General features: G+C 34.8%; 1 protein-coding gene across 1 annotated transcript in view; it reads right to left on the bottom strand.

Annotated features, from left to right (window-relative positions):
* Nucleotides 1-6693: 6693 nt before the first annotated feature.
* LOC150100045 (ATP-dependent translocase ABCB1-like) overlaps nucleotides 6694-17723 on the bottom strand; it is a 280795-nt gene continuing 269765 nt past the window's right edge. Inside the window, exons 27-28 of the mRNA XM_090403288.1 lie at nucleotides 17136-17282; nucleotides 6694-9635 (exon numbers count right to left, since the gene is read on the bottom strand). Coding sequence (XP_090259414.1) covers nucleotides 9435-9635; nucleotides 17136-17282 — 348 coding nt within the window. The 3' untranslated portion in view covers nucleotides 6694-9434. The remainder of the gene's footprint in view (nucleotides 9636-17135; nucleotides 17283-17723) is intronic.

Genomic DNA, 17723 nt, shown 5'->3' with positions numbered 1-17723 from the left:
AGTAAAAGAAAAAAATGTATATGGCAAATTGATTTTAAAGAATGCCGATGGTAGGGAGGTAACCGAATCAGTTGATATAGTAGAATTACTGAGTGAGCACTTTGCAAGAGTATATCATCCAGGTGGTGCCATTGCAGAAATGGAAGAACCGACAGCTTAAACGGGAATTGTGGTGAATCAAGTGGAGGTGAATAGACTATTACAGAACCTCAATGTCAATTCATTTGCTGGATTGGATGGTATACCAGCTCGTGTCGTACGAGAAGTGGCTAAAGAATTGTCAGTGCCTTTGACTATTTTGTTTAATTTGAGTCTCGGGTCTGGGTTAATCCCAAGGGGGTGGAAAGAGGGGGGAAATAGTTCCACTGCATAAAGGAGGTTCCAAGACTGCTGTTGAAAATTACCGGCCGATCAGCATATCAGAAATTGTTGTCAAGGTCTTGGAGAAAATAGTCAAGAGGAAAATACAAGATTGGATAGATGAAAATGGGACACTGTATGGGGGACAGCATGGTTTGTGAAGGGTAGATCATGCCTCAATGACTTGCTCACGTTCTATAACACAGTGACGGCTGAACTGGATAAGGGTAACGGGTTTACAGTGATTCTACTGGATCGTGCTAAAGCCTTTGTTAGGATACCACATGAAATTGTAATCAGTAAACTGCAGCATATGAGAATGGATATGGGGTTGGTGAGGTGAATAGGAGGGTGGTTGATGGAGGGATATCAGAGAGTGGTTTATTCAGGAGCAGAGTCCAAAAGATGGCCTGTGACTAGTGGTGTGCGGCAGTGTTCTGTTCTTGGACCACTACTGTTTAATTTTTTCATTAAAGATATAGGAAAGGATCTGAGAGGAACTGTGCATCTGTTTGCGGATGATGCAAAGTTAGGTAGAGCAATTGTGAATACTCAGGATGTCAAAATTTTGCAGGATGATTTGGATAGTTTGGAGGACTGGGCTATGGAGAATGGATGTCAATTTAATGTGGAAAAATGTAAGGTTTTGCATTTTGGGGTGAAACGATTAGCAGCAGTATATCACATTGGTCGAACTGTACTCCAGGAGATTGACGAGGCCAGGGATTTGGGAGTGTTGATGGATAGGGAGTTGAAGTTTAGGGGGACGCATCGCAAAAGTGGCAAAATCACCTGATCAAATCACTTGGTTGCTGAAAAATACTTTAACGAGCAGAGACAAACAGGTTATTGTTCCTCTGTATCGAGCCTTGATAAGACCCCATCCAGACTACTGTGCCCAGATATGGGCGCCACGGTTTCTTCTCGATGGGGGAGGAGGTGGAGAGGATCCAGAGACGAGTGACCAAGATCATAGCAGGACTATGGAATGAACCTTATGAGAACAGGTTGAAGATTTGTGGGCTGCAGAAATTGGTTGGTAGGCAGAAAAGGGATGATATGATTGAGACATTCAAATTACTGAAGAGTTTGTATAAGATTAATTCAGAAGATATTTTTGAGAATAGGACTGGTAGTGGGAGGACTAGGGGCCATCCATGGAAGCTTGGTAAGAGTGTGGTTAGTAAGGGTGTTAGAGATAGGTTTTTACTTGGAGAGTGGTAAATGAGTGAAATAAGCTGCCAGAGTCTGTTGTGGGTGCCATGACAGTGAATGAGTTCAATGTGAAGTATGATAGATACTGTGTGAATGTTGAATAGTTGTTCTTGTCATGATGTTGGGTCTCCCTCGATGAGTCTAAGGACTCCTTGGAGCTTCCCGTAATAATAATAATAATAATAAATAAATAAAAAGCCAACTATGAACTGCACCTTCCTTTTGTAAATAAATGGGAAAAACATTCAAATATTTAAATGAAAACCTTAAGCATTTATTGCTGGGTATTATTTTTATAAGAATGCACCCTCCCATCCATACTTTAAAGGATATGAATAAACGTTTGGGATAAAGGTTAGAGGATCCAGTTCCCTTGCTCTAAGTGGAAACCTGCTATTTGTTTCAAGCTGTTTCATGCATGTGAACAAACAGGGTGATGGTCTGTTTCTTTACTTGGAATCTGATTTCCCTTTGGCCAAATAGGCAAGCAGTTTGTATTCTTTTCAAGGCTAGATTCATATTTCTTATTGTTCACGTCTAAAAGAAACGTCCCATTAAGTCTCCCTCTACAGACAAGTTGAAGGAACAACCATGGGGGGAGTATTCTCTCTTTCCCGCTCTTGCCAATTTCTATTTGGAACATTTAGAAGACATTTTTTCGCATCCATACATCCTTCGTTTTGCATACGTTATATAGATGACGTTTTTGCGAACTAGTCCCCAACGACGAAGATACATGACCAACCATTCTAGTAAGCGAAAACAATCTACATCCACGAAATAATTTCACTATGAAAATAATAAAAAGTGAAAACAAATTGTCCTTCTTACACATTCTACTCCTCCCCCTCACCATCACCATCAGGTAAACTATTTACTTCCATCTATCGAAAGCTTACTTTCACTGGATGCTACATTCAACAGCAATCTACTCACCATCCCCCTCACAGAAGTTTGGAATTATCAAACTTTAGTACGACGAGTCACACTATATGTTTTATGCCTCAACAATTACAGCAAATAGTATTTCCAAATAATGAGTACATTAATACAGCTGGTGATATTATTGACTGAGTACTTTCAGCAAAGTCATAAAATTTCTCATTAGGACAATATTGAAACGGAACCTTGTGATTTCTTTATGCAGACTAAAAGTTTAATGCTAAGAATAACATGCAACCATTTCAGTTGTTCGAAAGATTTTCTTTGAAACACGCTGACAAAAAAGAAATCACACGGATTCTTCTAGTAAGCCAAATTGAAATTGAAGGATTCGCATGCCACTAGATGTAAGGGACGATGAATTAGATCGACTGCGAAGGTACTGGTATTGTGATAGCTAAAGGAATTTTATAAATTCATCAGTTAACTGACCTTCAGTCGGGAAGCTCTGATACAACAACAAAAGATTATCTTCGAAAAGGCATTCTCCAATTATATTGTGTATTTTGTATTCATTCATATTGCATGGATCACTGGCTGAGATGTTCTGTCGTTTACTTTAAAAACATAAAATAAAAAATCAGTTGACCGATTGCACTGTGTCTAAATTTAAAGGCCGTCACGGTTTTCCCAGCCTGACTAAAGCTGAAGGTAGCGAAATATCAAGCATATTGAACGGGTGAACTCATACGAGTGTTGAACTCAGATGACACTGCTCGGTTGGTTACGCATGCCGGGCTAATAATCAATTTCCACTGAAGAAAAGGGTGAGAAAGTTTCAAGGTTGATCAATAACGCAAATGCATTTATGAAGTAGTTCGGAAGGAGAAATGAAGCCGCATACAACACGAGATCCCTTTATTAATAAGAATGCTCCGAAGTTTTCATATCAAGCATGCAGTGAAGATCTTTCTTGTTTACTATTTTACTTCGGACTGCTGTTAAATTTTTGTAGTGTTAATGAATCAAATGCATCATAGTGTGAAGAACAAACAGCCATGGCACCCACCTTAATAATTTTAACATTTTAACATTTTTTCATCGCACTTTCCATAAGCGTACGATAGCGATCAATGACAATTTTGGACCATTTTTTTCTGTAGCCATATAAAGAGATCCTAGACTGTTATTGGGGGTGGATGTCCCTTGACCTCACCTGATGCTCCAATTCATCCCACAGGTTCAATAAGGTTCAGATCAGGTCTCTGTGGAGGCCAGCCGTGTGGTAACTTTCATGTCCACAAATCATGCAGTCACAATGACAGCCTTATGACACGTGCATTGTTTTCTGAAAGAGACAATGGTCAATGACGTGACTGAGTAAAACCAACGCTGAGTTAGACGATATTTTGGCCACTCGTAGGGCGTGGTCCGGGGGGATCGTCTTAATTTTTAGAAAGGGCTTTGCGTAAAAATCGCCCCACTGTAGCCCATGCATGTCGTACGAGGCGACTAAAATGGGTACCCAGGGAGGGTAATGGATGGCAATGCTGTACCCAATGAAGTTCTAACTGAGGCTCGGCTATTGCTGTTACCCTCCTGCCATGATCAGAGCTTATACAGTAGTTCTACATTACCCCATCCATACATTTTCTTCTACAGATAACGGGGAATATGAAAAACATTCTCGTTTCACCCATCTACCCAAAAAATAAAAATAAATAATAAAAACCACAATGGAACATGTCAATTTATATATTCCAACTTTGAATAGTTGTCTTTGAAAAGCACCGATCTTAAGACATTATGTTCAATTTCTTTTATAATTCGCTTTGTTACCATTTTATTTATATATCTTCCCCGTTTTCTACTAGATTGCATTCTGGATTTATTTCTAAAATTACGTTTTGGTTTGCATTTTTTTTCTTCTTTATCATTTTGTTGTCGATTTATGGTACCTTCATTTTCATTCCAATTTCTTGAACGATTTTACATATTTTTTGCCATTCATTCCTTTCGTATGCTTCTGTTATTACGATTTGTTACATATTTTGCCGTATTTCTCTGTCTTTGTAGTATCAGTTTAAAGGCGATATTCTACTCAAGTAGTTATTTATTATTTTTTTTTATATTCACGACTGAACCAAGGCATAGATAGTTCCAAAACACTACTGTGACTATTATTTTAAGTTTAATTCGAAATATCTTATTCTAATTTTAACTTTAATTCGAAAAGCAACTATCTTGAAGTCTTTTACAATGTCATTTATTACGAATAAGAAATTTAGAACTTCAGTATTCTTTTCAGAATCCAGGACATTTTCTCCAAAGTATATTTATTTTATATTTTCTCTATTAATTTTTTATATCTGGTTGTTACTGCATTTTACAACTGTATGCAATCAGAACGTACTCCTTTAAGTGTTTTTTTTTTTTCTTTAGCAAAATGGCTGACATTTCACATTCCTGAAAGGTTCCAGTTATGTTCAGAAGTGCCATTACATTTCATCTTACTAACTGGCTAAATGTACTATAAGGTGACAAATGTCTTAAAGAAGGAGATGCATATAGTGATATATATAGTTTTCACAAAAGCATTTGATAGACTGCCACATGACAAGCTGTTAAATAAATTGAAACAGATGGGATTGAATAAAATACTTCCGAGTTGGATCAGATAGGTATCAGAAAGTTGTATATGGAGATAGTGTCCCAAAAGAGAAGGGTCACTAGCAGTGTGCTGCATGGATCTATATTGGAGCCATGTTGTTGAATTTGTATTTAATTAATAATATTGGAATGGGTTTAAATGATGATATGCAGCTGTTTGCAGATAATGCAAAATTGGGGGAGAGCAATGCAGCCAAGCAGATGTTTTGCTTTACAGAAGGACTTGAATAGATTGTGTGAATGGACAGATAAGTGGAACTATCAGTTCAATTTTGCAAGGTGTACTCTTGGTGGGGAAACTTTAAAGGAGGTAGAGGAGATGAGAGATCTGGGAGTGGTGGACAAGGACCTGAAATTCAGGGGCCACATGGTATAAGTTGTGAAGACATTACATTGGATAATGGCAATGATGCAGAGGACATTGACATGCAGTTATCAAGAGTTTATGATTCCATTGTATAAGGCCTTAAATGGATTATTGTGTGCAGATTTGGTCACTGGGTTATGGTGATGAGGATATGTTAGAAAGGGTCCAGAGAAGATTGACAAAGGTGGTCAGTGGCCTTTGAAATGTGACGTATGAAAATAGACTGAAAGAATGTAAATTGCAACGGGTCGTGAATAAGAGTGAAAGGGGGGGAGGATATAATTGAAACATATAAGTTAGTCAGGGGTTATTTTCAGGTTGACATGGAAATTTTTCATAGAATGGATGGGGAGTAGAACAAGAGGCTATCCCTGGAAACTGTATAAGGAGGGTGAGCAGAGGAGTGAGTAGAGGGATCTTTGCATGGAGAGTGGTTGGTGAGTAGAATGCGCTGCCTGTGTTGTGAATGTAGACACATTGAATCAGTTTAAGGCACAATTGGATGCACTTTGCATGCAATAGCTGACTTCACGGAGGTCAGATGTTAATAACAATAATAATAATGTATTTGCATTCGCCACAATGTCAGACAATGTATTCCACTCATAACTACTCTCTATGCAAAGAACCTGCTCCTTATCCTCCTTATACAGCTTCCACATTAACCTAGTAACAATTCTTTACTGACTTAAATGTTTCAATCATATCCCCTCCCCTTTCTTCCTCCTATTCGCAAGATTTTGCGAATTGTATTCTCTCAATATGTCCTCATATCCCACATTCCAAAGACTAGTTATGACCTTAGTCAGATTCTTCTCTAGACTCTTTCTGACATAACCTCATCACCATGAAAAACAGGAGCCCAAATCTGTGCACAATAACTCATAAGAAGCTTTATAAAATGGAAGTACCTTATATAACCAGAACCTCTTTTATTTCTACAAAGTCAGGCACTCTGCATCATTATCATATCTGAGGTGATGTCTTCACAACTTGTGCAATGTAACCTCTGAACTACAGATCCTTGTCCACCACCATTCCAAGGTCTCTTATCTCTTCAACTTCCTCCAAAATTTCCCATGAAGCGTATACTTTGTATCACATTGTGTTGCTTACCAAATTTCAAAACACAAATATTTCTAATTAAATGTAAAGATAAACATCAGCTATAAATCTTAATAAAAATTATTCCAAAAACACAGAGAAAAAAATTGTAAAACTTTATTGGCACCTCATCTCTTCTGATACTATATACATGTGTAGAATTTAATATGCCAGCCCATCACACAGGAAATTATTTTTGGGCTTCTCAAGTGAGGCATACTGACGAATTAAGAATACAGAATGTTCTTCAGGTTTGAGTTCACACAAATTACATTCAATGATCAAAGAATTTCCTTAATTTGCAACAGATATAGAAGAAGAAGAAAAAACAGATGGATACATTTTATTTAATAGCATATACAAAAGTATTACTGGTGGAACTTCAAGTGAATTTTTTATAAAAACAAGATGTTTAAAAAATGCAAAAAATATTAATTTCTTAATCCTGACAGTTACCATTCTCTTCATGTTCCTTTTTTTAAATTTTTATTCTAAAAATGAATACAAATTAATTTCAGCCACTATAAATACTTCAGTATGGGATTCTGATTAATTTTCTTCTTAAATTTAGTCAATAAACTAATAATTTCTAAATTCTGTTATATTATTATTATTATAATTCTTCTGGAATAAAAGACAAATCGAGGAGTCAGACTCATTTCCTTCCTCTAATTTTTATGCTAAAATTAATACAAAGTAATTTCAGCCACCATAAATACTTCAGTATGGAATTCTAATAAATTTCCTTGCTAAATTTAGTCAGTACACTTTAAAAATGGAAGCAATGAAATTAGATATTAATATATATGGCAACTTTTTTTTTACCTTCCAACATGAGATAGTTTTATTGTATGCAACCAGCATCACACATTATGACAGACATCCTAATATAAACTTTGCTTGTGCACATATGGCAGTAGTATATTACGGTGACTTATTAAAATTTTTTGAAATAATCTCTAATACACAGTTTGGTAAGTTTCCCTGAGCTTTGGTACTCAAACTAAACTCCTTTATTTGACCTCTGAGAAATATACTTCTGTTATTCTTGGTGCCAAAAGAAATAAACACTTTGATAGAATTTCTATAGAAATCTAGTTTCTCTTGCGTAAGCATGGAATCAGTGGCTGACACAGCTGATATTAGATTAACCGCATAGAGTTCTATCTGAAGAAAAAAGTAATGTGATCATGCCATGCAGCTTTATGCACTTTATGCATCAGAGACAAAAACTGCAGTAATGTGTGGCTTACATCATGTTTTCAAACCACTTATTTGGTCCACTGTTTAATGCCTAATGCACTACTTTATGTTACAAATTACTTTAAAACACAAATACATAGACATGTATTCCTTTTACAAATTGGATTGCATTAATGAGAGTAAAACTGGAAACATTTTAATAAAATAAAATTAATCAAAAATTTTAAGAGCAATTTTGCTCCCCCCCCTTTTTTTTATGCATCAGCATTCAAAAATTCTCTCAAATAGTACCCCTGATATAAATAGATGATGATTCACATTGAAACATTTTTCTCTTTAATGATGAAAGCTGAGGTAACTAATATAGGATTAAAAACATGCTTTTATCCTTTTAGAAATGTAAACTAAGACAGTATTTGCATATTTTTAGTCTATTCTAATAGAATAAAAATAAAATCTAAAATAAATTGAAATACCTGATTCTCATGTTTCTACTCCTTTCTTATCATAGTAATTGCATTTAATTGCTAATATGGAACTAAAAAAATGGGAAAGTAGCACTGCCTGCTGTGCACATAACATATGTTTAAATTTTTTAATGTAGTACATTTCAGTTAAAATAATTTCTGTTGTGATATAATGAGTATTACACATTTTATAGTTTGCACACAGTAAAGAAGACAAACATCTTAAGGCACCACATTATTACAGAAGTAGCAAGTCATTCATTCGTTTATATAAACAGAATATCACAGTACTGAGTGACTTAGAGCTCACTTAATATGTTACATATAAGGCACTAATATTCACATTAAGTTAAGCTTTTTAAATAAAAGATATGCTTAGAGGATTATTAAAACACATAATTTCTAGCCCTTGATACATACAAGTTTTTAAATAACTCGTAATGTGAAATATATTTTTTAAAAAAAAACTAAGCTTTATAATATAGCCAGTTTTGTTTAATATTTTGCATTATTTTCAGATGCTAGAACACTATATATATGGATGGATGCACATACACAAACACAGATAAGAAATCTAACACCATTACTATTTTTACCTGTCTTTTTATATACTGTAACAAAGAGTAATGATACAAATTTGCACTTCAGTGGGGCACAGGAATATTTCTGTAATGATGTATTCGGCATCAGCATATGAAAAGTTAAAATTCATCAGACCAGATACAATACACATACAATAACATATTATACATGCAGCACACACAAAAGTGAAATAAAATAAGACATATACACATATATTTACACTTATTATAATAACAATAATGTTCAGCATAGAGAATGAATAGTTAACATGAGATTGAGACTAGGAGAAACTGGAGATTCAGATACCAAGCACGTCAAGCTTAGTATTGGTGTTATGAGAAATGTACAAGATATAGTCCATTTTTATTCGCAGTGATGGCTGTAAATTTTATGATACAAAATCTTAGCACTGTAGAAATTATTTCAACAAATTAATATTCTACTTAGTATGCTAGTTTTATACACTAGTCTTTGAGCCAAACAGAATTATCATACAGACTCTTTCTTGGAAGGCACATGACTAAATAAATACACAATGAACATTCACACATTTGACAATTTGCCTTTAACTGCAAGTATTAAAGCTATTCAGCAACCCTTTGTGCAGTATACAGCCTATAATAGTAACCTTTTTTAGACAGCAATTCTTGATGAGTTCCTTTCTCTATAGTTTTTCCATTGCGAATAGCAACAATTTCATCAGCCTGCTGAACAGTTGACAGCCTATGAGCTATCGTTATACATGTCCTACCCTCACTCGCTTTGTCTAAAGCCTCTTGAACAACCTGTTGTAATAAAAAAACATATATGACATATATATTCCAATGTCATAAGAATAATAATTTAAACAATAAAGATATACATAAGAAACATTTATTTGGAACATTATGCTTCATTTACTAATTAGTATAATGTGTAAGTTGATTAGTATTGTTTACAAACTCTGAGAGATACACCTTAATGTGTTCCACTTAATTAACAACCTCTAAATTAAATTACTTTTCACTTCCTTACATACCACTGATTTATACAACTGCTAGAGACATCCTCTTGCTTTTCTCTACTCCATGAAATGTTAGACTACATTCTCTAAATTTACTCCATGGCATATACATATGGAAATAACAAAGGGCTTAGCTGCTTAGGATACTAAATACATAAAGCACCTAAACAACCAAGATAGACATATTCAGTTAGGAAAAAAAAATTTTTTCTCCTTCCTTTGAAAAACTAGCCTGCTTTCCAATGGATCATCTATACATCTTGGACCACACACACACACACACACACAGCTTGGAAAGAAGTCAACAGATACCACATTGTGAGAAACAAACAGCCATGGTACCCACCTTAATAAAATGTAGGATCTCTTTTCATTACAATGACTGCAGTAATCTTATTGGGACATACTTTCCACAAGTGGACAATATGATCAATGGGAATTTTGGACCATTTTTCCTGTAGCCATGTAATGAAGTCCTGAACTATTTGGGGATGGAGTTCCTTGACCTCACCCAACACTCCAGTTCATCCCACAGATGTTTAATAGGGTTGAGATCAGAGCTCTGTGGAGACCAGTCAAGTGTATGGTGTCCACATGTGTTCATGTCCACAAACCATGCAATTACAGTAGCAACCTTATGACAGTGCTGAAAAGTTGCTGAAAGAGACAATAGTTAGTTCTGCAAAAATGCCACAAAGTAGGAAGCATTGCTTTGTCCAGAATGTTCAGATACCTTTCAGAGTTCACTGTTCATGTCACCACAAACAGTGGTCTGAGGCCAAACCAGGTAACACAGAATCATAAGATCACACTTATGATTAAGCAGTAACTAAAACATCTTTTTATAAAATAGATCATTTGGTGTTGTTAATACTGTTAAAAATAAGTCATGAATTGTCAAAGTAGTACAAAATAATACAAATGCATCGTGTGCAAAAATTATTATTACTTTCCTAACCTCCATGATGTCATAATTGGGGTTATGCACTCTGGTAAAAGATGTTCACCAGGTATCTGCTACATCCGTCCATCTGCTCAGTGGGGGGGGGGGATGTAGCATAATTCATCACTGAATAATACATCTTTCCAAACATCTATGTCCCACTGTACAAACTCTTTGCACCACTGAAGACAATGCTGCTGAATTTCAGGTAATGTGAGCCTTGCATATTGTGGCCCTAATATGGAAACTCATGTTGTGAATGTTTTTATGCAGATTCATGTTTCAGTCGATACATGAAACTCCATATTCAACATGTCAGCCAATGAATGGTGGTTAAACATATTATCCTTTGTAGTACCTTATGTGACATTCTGTGAGTGTAATGTGACATCCATTGTGGGTAGCACTTGCAGTTTACTCCCTACGCTTCAACATTCAAGTTTGAAGAGAGCAAAAAAACCTGTTGAATTTGTAGTGCCAGGTTGTATATAGGAAATACTTTCTTTAAAAAGCAAAGTAAATGAAAACGGAGTTGGAGATCACCAAAATGGAGAAATTTTTAATGAAATTGATTATATTATGGTGAACAACATAGAAATACTGGAAATATCTGTTATTAACCAGTTTAATTTTGACAGTGATCATAGGCTAGTGAAAACAAGAATAAAAATATACATCGAGAGAGAGAGAGAGAAATCGGTAACAAAAAAAAAAACCATATAGAAGGTAAGGAAATAACGGAAGGAAACAAGTATGGTTGAATCGGGCTTATCTGGTAGAACAGCTTCAACAATAACAGAAGTTAATAAAAGTTGAGGAAAATCATTACCAGTAAACAGAACATTTGGACACTTGATTTGATCATAAAAGGGAAGAATTAAGGAAAAGGAGATACAAAAGTAGAAATTACAATACAGAATTTGTGAAAATGAAAAAGTTAGAAAAGAAATTAAAATGACATCAGAAAATATAAATTAAGACAATTAAGAACATAACAAAAAACAAAAAATCTCTGAAAATGATCAAAAACAAGGGTTACATGGGGAAAAAAATGTATTCTAAAATTGAAAAATAAGCAAAGAATAGTATGATACAACAGAGAAGAAATAATGAAAATATGTACTGATTTTTATAGGGTTCTATACACTAGTAAGGAAACATACACAAATTCTCCATTATATTTAGATGAGGCTAATACAAAATTACCAATCATTACAGAAGAATTATGGAAAGCCCTCAATTCAGCAAAGAATAATAAAAGTCCTGAAGAAGTATATTTAGGAGAACACAAAATCAGGAGGTTCACAATTTCATAAGGTTATATTGAATATGTTCAATGATATTTTAACTGCAGAAAAATTTTCCTATGAATTTGCATAAAATATTGATTATCTTATATAAATAGGGCAGCAGAGATGATATCAGTAACTATAGGGCAATCAGTTTGCTTTCACAATTGTGTAATACTCAGGAGTCATCTTGGAACAGTGGCTTGAGAAGCTACAAGGAAAAAATGTCACTAATGTATGGCAAGTGGTCAGAGATTGCTTGAGAGTAGCAGTATCAGACTGCATACATAAGGTGAGAAAAATAAATTGAGTTGGAATTAAGTGAATGAGTAGAGATAAAAAAGAACAGCTGTGAAAAAAAAAAGGCAAAGAAAATATTGTGGAAGAAATATAAAGAAAAAAGTGATCAGCATACTTATTGAGCAGTACAAAGTGCAAGTAAGAAGAGTGAGTGGTATGGTAAGGAAGGCCAAATCAGACTATGAGAGAGAATTAGCTAAACAGGCCAAAATAAACCAAAAAGAGTTTTTTCATAATGTAGCAAGTAAGAGGAAAAATGACTTTAAGCAATGCTCATGGTAGGAAGGAATAGAACTGAACCAAAAGAAATAGTTGAGTTGCTGAGTGATCATTTTGCAGTGGTGTATCATCCAGGTGGTGGATGTTACAGTGATGCATATCATCATTGAGGTAGATGAATAGGCATTCAGCATGTTAAAAAATATGAATGTGAACACAGCAGTGAGACTGGATGGCATATCAACCCATATACTATGTGAATGTGCAAGAGAATTGGCATTGCTTCTGACAAAGTTGTTCAATCGAAGTCTCAGCTCTCGAAGGGTCCCAGGGGAGTGGAAAGAGGGGTAAGATAGTACAGTGCATAATGGTGGCTCCAAGACAGGTAGAAAACTACAGACCAATTAATATAGCAGGAGTGGTGTTAAAGTATTGGAAAGATTGGTGAAAGGTAAAATACAACAGTGGGTGGATAGAGATGTGATACTCTATAGTGGGAGGCATGGCTTTGCAAAGGGCAGGCCCCATCTTAGTAACTTATTCACATATCGTAATTAATAAAGTGACAGTAGAATTGGATAACGCTAATGGCTATTCATGATTCTCGATTTTGCTAAGGCACGTGAGAATACCACATGGTAAACTATTACAAAAATGGGAGTAAATGGGAATGGATATGAGGCTAATAGTATGGATAGTAGGGTGGCTGATGGACAGCCACTAAAGAGTAGTATATGGGAAAGTGGAATCTAGGAGAATGATGGTGACCTCAGGGTTCAGTACAAAGACCACTTATATCCCCTCTTAAATCTTTCCCTATGTCATTGATATACAAATTAAGAGGGAAAGATTTAAGAGGGGATATTCAGTTGTTTGCTGATGATGCAAAACTGGGAAGAGCAATAGTTGATAAAGGTGATGTAGATATCCTGCAGGATGATTTAAATAAATCATCATGCAGGATATCTACCCAATTGGCATTTTTGGCAAAGGATAATGATTGTCAATTTAATATTGCAAAATGTATGCACTTTGGGTTGAAAAGGTTGCATATGGCATATCATATTGATGGGGACTAAAGGAAATTGATGAGGCTAGGGACTTAGGGATAATGGTGGGAAAAGAGTTGAAGTTCAGAAGACACATTGCCAGCCTGGTTAGCATATCCGCTCTCCAGCCGATTCGAATCCCGCCGTGGACATGGATGTTTGTGATTGTCTGTGAAAATATTATTGGTGGTCGGTAGATGCCGTTGGTGTAAATGATGATGGTAGATGCCGTTGGTGTAAATGATGATGGTAGATGCCCTCCCTCGATGAGTCCTTGAACTCCCTGGAGGTGTCACGTAATAATAATAATAATATTGCAAATGTTGGTAAAATAGCTCAACGAATTACTTGGATGTTGAAAAACATGCTAACTAGTAAAGATAAGGAAGTTATTAATTCTGTTTATTAAGGCCATGATTCAGTCAAATCTTGATTACTGTACAGAGATTTGGTCACCTGGGTTTCTTGGGTAATCAGGATGTGGTTGAGACGATTCAGAGATGAATGACCAAGATGGTGACAGGGCTGTAGAATACTCCCTACGAGGATGGGTTGAATATTTGTGGATTAATTACAAAGTTTGGTTGATAGGCAGATGAGAGGGGACATGATAGTAACATTTAAGATATTAAAGAATAGAGAACTAAGGGCCATCTGTGAAAGTTGCATAAAAATGTGGGTAGTCGGGGGGGGGTGCAGATCAGATTTTTTGCATAGAGAGTGGTGAGTGAGTGAAATGAATTATTAGAATTGGTTATGAGTTCTCTGATGGTACGATAGGATTTGTGTGAACGATAGTTGATGTGAGTCTCCCGTAATAAGTCTCTGGACTCCATGGGGATACCATACAATAATAATAACAATTATTTTTATTATTATGTTAAATAGTCACAAGATTTTTGGATGATGCACAGCCATAAGAACAAGGAAGATTCAGAGTAAGTCCCTAAAATAGATCATATCCACATTATTAACCAAACAACAGAAAAAGCAAATGAATATAATCTTCCTGCACATTTAGTGTTTATAGAGTTTGAAAGATTCTCTATATCAGTCAGTAATAATAAACAGCTTAAAACAACAAGCCATCCCAGCAAAGTATATCAGATTATTAAAAACTATATACCAGAACTCAACAGACAGTATAAAATTAAAATATCAGGGAAAGAAATTTGGTATTGGAAGAAGGGTAAGGCAAGGAGATCCTATATCATCAAATTATTTTCTGATACATTAGAAGTCTTTAAGAATGTCTCATGGGAAAACTAGGGAATAAAATTAGTGGTAAAAATCTCAATGACTTAAGTTTTGCAGATGATATTGTTCATTTGGTAAAAATATAAGAAGTAGCTGAGGAAATGCTAAATGACCTTGATAAAGAAAACAGGAAAAAAAGGTTAATGATTAACATAACTAAAACAAGCAGATAATCCTTATGAAACTGTGGAGAACTATATTTTCCTAAATGAATTAGTTTTAAGGAAAAACAAGATAACAAAGATTATCTGTTAGGAGATTTAGCTGTATGCTTAAAAAGAAAGTTAATAATATGTTCATTATTCTAGTGTTTACATGGGAAATGTAAACACTATGGAAGTGAGATGGAAGTGAGACATGGGAAATGACTAAACAACAGAATGCAGCTTGCATGTAGCGCAAAGAGCCTTGGAAGGAAGAATGCTCCACTTAACCAAGGGATAGAATAAGAAATACTATAATTAGAGAGATTAATGGAGTAGAATATATTATGAAGTAATGTAAAGCATGTAAATAGAGATGGGCTGGCTATATTAATAGCTCATCAGATGAAAGGTGTACAAAATGAAGCACCGAGTGGATACCAAGAGAAGGAAAGGTCTCATGGTAACATGTTAATACCAAATTTTGATTTCTGAAAAACTAGAGAGCTGTTGAGCAATTTGAAGGTGATATTCAAATTCAGTATACCAAAATTAATCAATTACATACTCTTGTTTCAAAACAAAACAAAAAATGTAAGCTTTTGGCTCAAGTCATAGCCAGTCAGCTTTGATTTATTAAAAAAAAAACAAAAAAAAAACACCACTCTCAAGAACTGGCTATACCTGTAAATGAGAGAAGGCAACTATGTTGGTGAAAATGACTTTTTTTTAATGATTTTTCTTTTTCATTATTTTCAAAATTTTTGTAAGCAGTTATATTGTTCTTGATTAGCGCACATAAAATAATATTATATTTTGCATTACACGAGAGAACATGTAAAGTAATGAGATACATTCATAGAAGATATGGTTAAAATGTGTTTTTGTTAAAAAAAAATGCCACGGCTCTAAACGCATCTTTTTTTTCCCACATTCAAAACAACATATAGACTGTTTGACTGAAGTAACATTGCAGTGTCTACTGTTCAATATACAGTCTTTTTTGACTGCAGGAAAATGATGAAAATTTGGCTCTTTCATGGTGGATAATGAATATTTTTTTAATCAATAACTAAGTCAGTAGTTTTTAATGATTATTTTCTCACTAGGATACAGTATATTTAGCTCTTCTAAGCATCTCTTTTCGATTCTTCACTCAGAATTGCACATTTGCAACTTTTCATGTGTGTTTCATAGATTCTGGGCTGTGATCAAATATTCCAAAAAAGCTTGTGAGGTAATTCAGTAATTTTCCAAAATTTTAATAAGAATAACTGCCCCAAAGTCTCCAGAGTACTGGAAACCACCAACTCAAAATCTTCAGAAAGACCTAGAATTTGATGATAATGCCCAGAATCCATTCCTACAGAAATGGACCCCAGGAATCATCAAATTAATTGATCACTTTGTGTCTACTTCAGCATTCTAAGACTCTTCTTATGTACTCTAGCTGTCGATTTGCATCCTATAAAGGATCCTTAGAGAGGCACAACATGATTTTGCTGATATGCACCATGTACATTTTGTCTTACTAGAGTTTAGCTGTCAAACTAAAACTTCAAGACATGAAATATATTCTTGCTAGTCCAATTAAATGTTTCCAAGTGTTTCATTTTTATTTTATTTTTTGATTCCTAAGACTAAAAGCCAAGCCTTGTAACAAATAGTAAACATTTTAAGACTGTGCCTTACCATCACTTGTTTTATCTTTTGTATATGCTATATACTGAGAATAAACTGAATGAAAATACGGAAAGAAAAATTTCTTTACTTAAAAAAAAAAAGCTATTTATCTTCTAAGTTTCTACTAGCCAGAGTGAATGCATTGCCTATGCAAACTTTAGTCAATAAATATGCTAATAAAAATTATTTTATGATTTCAGCAGGAACTAATCTACAGATACAGTAAAAACTGATTGTGCATTTCTGTTGAAGGAGAAGTTTAGAATGCAATATATTTTTTTTAGATAAAATATTTAAAAAAAACCTTTTCTTAGGTTCAGATGAAAAGGAACAAAGAATCATATCAGACAACAGTACTATGATATTATACAAAAATCCTTTTTCATAGGACATAATTACCTTTTCACTTTCTGTGTCTAACGCAGATGTTGCTTCATCAAGAAGAAGAATTTTGGGATTACGCACAAGAGCTCTAGCTATGGCAATGCGCTGTTTCTGTCCACCACTCAGCTGAGTGCCTTTTTCACCTACATATGTATCATAGCCCTTAAATGTAAAATTAGTTTTATTAATAATTTTCATGATACTATATACAAGCTAATTAAAACATGAAATTAAAAAAAAAAAAAGATGAGGAAACAAACGATTGAAAAGATTCAGTAGTGAGTAACTAAGATATACTGGATCTATGGAACTGCACACATGAAAACAGACTGCACAAGGTTGCTTGTTCTCATATCTGGTCATATTATTACCCCCCCCCCCACACACACACACAGAGTCAAAGACTCTGTGGGGAGGTTTGGGATAATTGTGAGAGGTCCCTTTGTTATACAACACAACTCATCATACTGTGCCTTAAATACATTAAAGTTGTCTGCAGACACCACACTCTCAGGCAATGCATTCCAATCATTCATAACTCTCCATGCAAAAAAACCTGCTTCTCTCTCTCCCTTGCTCACACCTTCCTTATACAGATAACAG

Source organism: Typopeltis vanoorti, chromosome 13 (assembly GCF_054136105.1).
Source record: "Typopeltis vanoorti isolate ZY-2024b chromosome 13, IOZ_Tvanoo_1.0, whole genome shotgun sequence".
Classification (NCBI taxonomy): domain Eukaryota; kingdom Metazoa; phylum Arthropoda; class Arachnida; order Uropygi; family Thelyphonidae; genus Typopeltis; species Typopeltis vanoorti.
Note: the sequence above shows the minus strand (reverse complement) of the source record. Positions and strands in the feature narration are given on the sequence as shown.